General features: G+C 49.5%; 1 protein-coding gene across 1 annotated transcript in view; it reads right to left on the reverse strand.

Moving 5' to 3' along the window:
* Positions 1-1710, reverse strand: part of LOC138157599 (ciliary rootlet coiled-coil protein 2-like) — a 27157-nt gene extending 25447 nt beyond the window's left edge. Inside the window, exon 1 of the mRNA XM_069083222.1 lies at positions 1687-1710. Coding sequence (XP_068939323.1) covers positions 1687-1710 — 24 coding nt within the window. The remainder of the gene's footprint in view (positions 1-1686) is intronic.
* Positions 1711-7614: the final 5904 nt, after the last annotated feature.

Below are 7614 nucleotides of genomic sequence, written 5' to 3' on the forward strand. Positions count from 1 at the left end.
TTCCTTCCTTCCTTCCTTCCTTCCTTCCTTCCTTCCTTCCTTCCTTCCTTCCTTCCTTCCCTTTCCCTCTCTCCTTCCCTCTTTCCTTCCTTTCTTGAGAGAAATGGCAAACCACTTGAGTATCCTTTCCAAGAAAACCCCAAATGCTCATGAAGAGTTGGACATGTCTGAGAATGACAGAACATTGTTTCATTCTTTCTACTTGGATCATCAAGACCTTGCTCAGTTGCTGGCCCATAGTAGATACTCAATAAATAATAATAATAGAAATTGATTTGTTAATTGATCTTTATATATAGTGTGACTCAGTGGCTAGAGAGTCATCCTGAAGACCTGAGTTCAAGTCCTCCCTCCTATGGCATTGGATATGTGAACCTGGGCAGGTCACTTGGTGTCTTGGGTGCCCCAGAGTCTTCCCATATTTCTTTCTGGGATTCCCCCAGTCTTTGCTCCAAATCACTAAGTTGTAAAGGAGGGACAGTCATGACCCAGTTAAACCACAGGTCCCTGGTGCACATCTACATGCCTAAAGGGACATATTCATGTGTGTGTGTGGGTCTGGTGGGGTCCCTGTCCCTTTAAGGGATTCCAAAGTTAACCAAGTAGATAGAGGAGGGCCTGGGTGAGTGTCACCCACACAAGGAGAGGCTGAGAGTTTCCCTGGTGCATATCCTTAGCATGAACACTGTTGAATCCCTGACAGAAAGTCCCAGTGAGTGATGTGGGGGAGTGGACGATGGGGCGGAGAGAGTATGGATGAGAACATAGAGAGGTCTTGGGGGGACTTGAAGGGATAAAGAAGGGAAGGTAGTGAAAAAATGGAACGCTCTTGTGTTTTTTAAACATCCAGCTGCCCTGAGTGGTAGCTTGTATCTATGGCCGGACATGAGGATATTTAGCCTTGACCAGAGAGCAAGACCTCACTGCAGACCTTTCTCTAGCCCCGCAAATGGTAGAGTACTGGGCACCCCCAAAATGTGGTCCTATGCAAAGGTAGGGGCCCTTGGCTTGGAGTCAGCAGAGAACCGGCTTCAAATCCCAGTTCCTTAACCTAGTGGTTATGAGACCTTGGACAAGTCACTTTCCAGGGACTCAGTTTTCTCTTCTTCAATATAAAGGGATTGAACTAGACCAGAAATTCTTAAGCTTTTGTGTGTCCTGGCCCCTCTGGAGTTTGCTTAAGTCTCCGGACTCAGAATGATGTTTTTAAATGCATTAAAATAAAATGGGATTATAAGGTATCTAGAGGTTAGTGAAAATAAAGATGCCATTTTCTCCATCCAGGTTCGTGGATTCTGAGGAATCTGTCCATGGGTCCTTTGGGGGTTCAGAACCCCCCAACTAGTTGAGTCCCAAGATGCCCTGGGCTAAGAATTCTACCGTCTCGAGTCTTTTGCACCTCCCTGGGACTCGATTTCCCCTCCCTGTAAAATGAGGGCTTTGGAGCCTGAGGGGCTTCCTGCCCACCTCCAGCTTTGTGCACCCCGGGAGCTTGGGGTGCTGGCAGTGTGCCAGGTGCAGACACATCTGCGGAAACAACCCTCCCAGCGAACAAAGCCCTTCCTTTCTTTCTGCTCCTCTCTGCCCTCCCCTCCCCCCTTTCTGCTTCTTCTCTTTCCCATCTCGTGTCTTCCTTCTCCCCTCCTCCATCTCTTTTTCCTCCTCCTCCCCCCTTCTCCCCTTCACCCCAGGGTATCGGAGGCGCCACATGTTAACGGGAAAGCAGCTCCACATTCATAAACTTCAGTCATTGCTAACGTTTACAGTAGGTCACTTATTAGCAAAGCCGTGGCCGAGAAACCTCTGCCAGGGTAATGGGTTCCAGCTGCTGCTGCTGCTGCTCGCCCCGCACACTCAGGGCCTGAGGGGGGCTGGAGGCTTCTCCGGCGCTGCTCCGTGTTGCTGACGTCAGCAGCAGCTGGAGCCGAGAGGCGCTGCCCCATCCTTGCTCCTTGGGTGAGGCCAACCGAGCTCGATGCCAAAGCCGGGAAGATTCCCTCCACCCCCACCCCTGCCAAGACCCCCTCCTGGAGGAGCCGAGTCCCCCCACCCAGCCTCTACTGGAGGAGCCCAGGACTGCCTTTCCCACCCCACAGCCCCTCCTGGAGGAGCCCAGCCCCCGCCAACCTCTCCTCGAGGAGCCCAAGCCCCTCTCCCCTAACCTCTCCTGGAAGAGTCCAGACACCCCCAACTTTTACTGGAGAAGCCAAAGCCCCCCCTACCTCATCCTCTGCTGGAGGAGCCCAGCTCCCCCAGTCTTTTCTGGAGGAATCCAGCCCCCCCCCAACTCATCCTCTCCTTGAGGAGCCCAGGATTGCCCCCTCAAGATGACCCCCTCTAGCTGTCCCTTACTTGAATAAGCCCACAGCAGGGGCAGAAACACCAGAATCTCCTATCAGATCTGGAACTAGAGGACACCTTCTAGAACATCTGGTCAATTTCTCACATGGGATGACAGGTTTAGAGTGAGAAAGAGCTGAGTTCAAATCCTGCTTCAGATGCTCAGCAGCCATGTGACCCTGGGCAAAGCTCATCACCTCTCCTTGCCTCAGTTTCCCCATCTGTAAAATGAGGGGGTTGCACTTGAGGTCCTCTAGGGGGACCTTTCCAGCTCTAAATCCGTGACCCCACGAACAAGTATCTGTGAGTGCACTTGGTATCACTGGGACCTCTGTATCAGAACAAGTTCACTGAAATAGCATTGAGCCTTCTTAAAGCCAATCCACTTTGCGCTTTTCCTCCTCAGTGTTGGGCCTAAGGTACATAAGGTAGATCTAAGGCAGATCACTCTGTAATCCTCTCTCTGGCTGCCTGTTACTGCCTGGACAGAGGTTCTGGCCAAACGGGAGGATGATCATTGTTGTAGTAACTGGTTCCCTTTCCCACCCAACTGAGCTGGTCTCAAGGACTTGGGTCACTCTCACATGATGAATTACAAAGTTGACTTGAGGTTGTGCTTTATCCTGCTTGCCCTGGGTGCTCAAATTGCTGGATACAGACTGGGAACATGGTCTCCCAGTCTGGGGAAGGTGGTTTCAGATTCTGGAATGGTTTTCTGGCCCAGTTGAATGGCCAGCTGCACTGCTGGCTCAGATCACACTGTACTGGCCATTCCATCCCCAAGAATTCCCAGGTGGCCACACCGAAGTTGTCCTGGTCATATTTCACTTATCAGGGAGTCCACCTAGGGGAACGGCAGGGCCTCAATGTGTGACGCTATTGCTAATGGAGGAATCTCCTTACTGGACATTGTGGAAGGTTTGGGCTCAGAATTCAGAGAGCTTCTTGGGATTGCCAATTAGATCCAGGAACTTAGACAAGAGCAGAAGTCAGGCAGAGACAGGTCCTGTGTATTCTGGACAGTGAGTCAGCTCCTGGATTGAAAAGAGGCAGACAGAGTGGACCGATGTGCCAAAAGCTGGATGGACTCCCCAAAAGAAGAATTCAGAGAAGAATTTGCCCTATTCCTAGCTGCCTGATTAAGCAGAACCTTTGCATTGACGTCTGTGTTTAGCCCTGTCCTTCTAGGTCCTGCATCCCATCCTCCCTACTTGTGAGGAAATTCATGAGACACCTCATGCCTTGGCCAGAGGAGCCCATGTCCCCAGGCTAGGTCTAGTCACACCTGACCTTGTCAGACTAGACCAGAGAGAGCCCATACCATGGACAGAGGCACTAGCTGCCCCACTCAGGGCCGAGGGAGAGATCATGGGTGCTGGGCTTAGGCCATTGTATCATCTTTCTTTTTTTCTCTCATCCCAAGGGGATGAGGTATCTGGCATTCATTCTTTCATGGAGGTCTAAGGTTCACCAGTCATTGAATCTCCTAAGTATTAGAACTTGGGCACTTTTAGTCCTGGGGTTTGACCTAATTTTTTTAAAAAGGGCTTGTTGGGTGTTACCCCACTGACCCCCTAACTGGCCAGTAGTTATGGAGATCATAGGATCTGAGAATTGGGAAGGACCTCAGCAGCCATCTAGTGCAACACACATCTGAAAAAGAATATGGAACTCAGGTCCTGTCCTTCAGACCTCCCTCCACTGTAGACCCAGATAGGGGGACATTGGGAAGCTGTTACCCTGTGATTTATCTGTTTCCTGTGGCTTCTGACAGTCCTTGGAGCACAATGATTGGCACTGAGTGCCCAGAGTGCCTCTGCCTTCATGATGTAAAGAAGGTTGCATGTGGTGGGCAGCCATCATCCCTCGATGGCCCACTCCCCAGTCACTACTAGGATTTCAGAGGCCAAAAAGCTGAAATCTTGTTCCGGCTTTGAGCTCTCAACTGTGACATCACCTTGTTTCTGGGAGCTCCACTCTCAAAGACATGAGTATTGCAATGGTAGTGGGAATTTGAAGATCTTCCCTGCCCCCTAATAGGCTTGCTCCTGCTGGATTCTGTTTTAATAATTCTGGTCACAATTAATATGCAGGATATACTGGTGGTGGTGGTGGTGTGTGTGTGTGTGTGTGTGTGTGTGATTCTATATTTCTGTACATTCTATTTGTCAGTCTTGTTTTTCTCCTTGCCTCATGACTCACTCCTCTGCTACTTAGAAGATGCCCAGGAAGGCCCTAGAGCTTGACTAAGTGGCCCCTGGACTTAGTACTGACCATCATCACTGCCATAATGACCTCCTACACATCAGCAGTGAACTTTGGTTCTTAACCAAGGACCTTCCCTGAGCCCAGAAGACCCAGACATTGGGCCTTTCCCAATCCTGTGGCTTTCTGGTTAAATGTCCCCAGTACCATGAAGATTTATATGGTCCAGTCACCTCTTCAGGAGGCCCACGAGGACCTCCCATGAGGACTCTCAGGTCTCATTTTCTCCTCCAATTATTATTAACTATCAAGATGAATTTGTCAAGTCTCTTGGACATGGAGAGGGCAATTCTAATGTGTCACGGACCAGGGAGGCTATAGGCCTCAGGGTCATCCCTGGGGGAGGACATGTAAAGAACCTTCCTGATCCTGAAGTACATACATACTCTGCCTCCCTGGTGCCCCTGTGAGCTCTCATAGAATGGAGGCCAGAGTCAGAATGACATATCCAAGGAATTGCTTTGGTTTTTGAGTTAAGTAGTGATCAACTCTTTGTGAAACCATTTGTTTTCTTGTCAGAGACATTGGAGTGGTTTGCCATTACTTTCTCCAGCTCATTTGACAGATGAGGAAACTGAGGCAAACAGGGTTAAGTGACTTTCCCAGGGCCACACAGCTAATAAGTATCTGAGGCTGAATTTGAACTCATGAAGATGAGCCTTCCTGACTCCAGACTGGGTGCTCTGTGCACTCCAGCTCTGCCTAGCTGCCCCAGGGAATAGCTAGCAGGACAATTTGAACAGAATGGAATATTTAGGAAGGAGTGTGAGATTGTAAGGGGGGAATGGGAGCCAGATCATAGAGGGCTTTAAATGTCATGCTCCGGACTTGGATTTTTATCTAAAAGCAAGAGGGAATATCGACCATTTCTGAGGACAGAGCTGTGCTTTAGGAATATCTCTTTAGTAACTAGAGTATTTTAGAACATATCTCTTTGGCTTCAGTGTAGCGACTGAATCAGAAGGGTTTGACTTGGAGAAGAGAAGCTAAGGAGGCAGCCTGGAATAATGGCCACCATGCTGTGTGTAACGGGAATGTAATGTAATGTAATGCTGGGTTCCAATCCCACCGCTGCCACTTCCTAGTTGTGTGACCAGAGGCAATGCCAGTCTCAGAGAAGCCAATGAGCCAAAATGAGAAGTCTGCCGGGCTGGACAAGACCCAATGCTGTGTCCTCCCAATTCTGAGAAAGACACCAGAGCTACATCTTAAGAGATGGATGACCAACTGTTCACACCTCAGGAAAATGTCCGTCATTTGGCCTGGAGGGGGAAGGGGTAGAGCCAGGGCAAAGGGGAACCCTGCAGAATGGAAAGGGGCCCCATCAGAAGTAAAGCATGAGGCTTTAGGGACCAAATCCCCTCCCCTCTCCCCTCCAGCTTTTTTGCCCCCTGGGTTTAGAAGAGCCCAGCATTCAATGGGACAGCCCCTGACCTTTCCAAAGTTGACTTAACCTCAGATACAGCAGCTAAGATCTGGAAAATCGATTTGGAAGTTTCACACACAACCTTTCTCCTCCCACTCCACCCCTATATACCCATTTCTTTTCTCTTGTGTTCCTGGGGCTGAGATGGAGCAGAAACTTGATGGTCCCTTTGTTGTTGAGAGGGCTGCTGTTGCTGCTGACCAGGATGCTGCGTCATACATGCTTATTAAAATTTCCATGTGTGCGTGAGCGTGTGTGTGTGTTTGTGTGTGTAGCTTCTCGAACCCTACTTAACTGTCTACCCCATCCACCTGAAGATCCCAAGCACCTTGAGGGCAAAGATCCTCTGTTTTTTGGTCTTTGTATCACAAGTTCTGGTACACAGTAGGTGCTCATAAATTCTGGATGGATTGGAGCTATGTGCAAGGTCTTTGCAAAGCTTTAAGAGGCTCTCACATGAAAGAGGGATGGACTTTATTCTTCATAACCCCAGAGGGCAGAGCCAGGGACAGGGGACATTTTAAGCTGAATATCAGGAAGAACTTCCTGCCATTTAGAGCCATGAGCCAGTGCAGGGGCTGCCAGGGGACATGCTGAGTCCTTCCCTCTTTAAAGAACCATGAACCAGGCATATCATAGTGGGGATTTCTTTCTTTCTTTCTTTCTTTTTTTTTAAAGCAATTGGGGTTAAGTAACTTGCTCAAGGTTACATGGCCAGTTATTTCTGGGTGTGGTGCTGAGTATCTGAGCCCAGATTTGATCCAGGTCATCCCGACACTGGAGCCGGTGCTCTTACTCACTGAGCCACCTGGCCGCCCCTAAGCAATTGGGGTTAAGCAACTTGCTCAAGGTTACACGGCCAGGTGTTTCTGGGTGGGTGCCAAGTGTCTAAGCCCGGGACTCGACCCCCAGGTCTTCTCAACACTGGAGCCGGTGCTCTTACTCGCTGTGCTACCTGGCCGCCCCATAGTGGGGATTTCTGTTGTGCACAGGTTGGGCTACAAGACTCCTGAAAGTCCTTCCAACTCTAGGATTCTGGGTTCAGTTGAAACTTGTGGTTTTCTGGACCCTAAAAGGGATCAGCCACAAGTTGGGGACAAGATGGCAAGCCCAGCTAAGACAACAGAAAACTAACCCACTCCTCTCGGTCCTTGGATGTGCCTGTTGACTTTGCCTAGTCAGTAGTAGGAGCCAGAGCTGGCCCATGAGGAAACACAAATTCAGAACTAGACTGTGTGTTAGTCCCAGTGAGAGCAGAAATGGAGGAAAAGCATGTGAATGATAGAATGCCAAGGTCGGGAGGGACCACAATCACCATCATAATATGCCCACACTGAACAAGAACCTCCTCTATTCCACAGCTGCCTGAAGACCTCCAAAGAGGGTGAAGCCAAGCCTTCTGGAGGCCACCCCTTCCACTTGGGAACAGCTCCCTTGGTTGGTTTTTTTTCTCCTTACATCAGGACAAAAGCTGCAATTTTGTAGCATCAGACTGAGTTGGAAGGGATTTTAGAGGTTATCTAACCAAATTCCTGGGTTTTACATAAGGGGAAACTAAGGCTCAGAGAGGTTATCTCACTTGT

This window comes from Petaurus breviceps, unplaced genomic scaffold (genome assembly GCF_028583685.1).
Source record: "Petaurus breviceps papuanus isolate PSGF00001 unplaced genomic scaffold, PetGlider_PUasm1.0 173, whole genome shotgun sequence".
NCBI classification, from domain to species: Eukaryota; Metazoa; Chordata; class Mammalia; order Diprotodontia; family Petauridae; genus Petaurus; species Petaurus breviceps.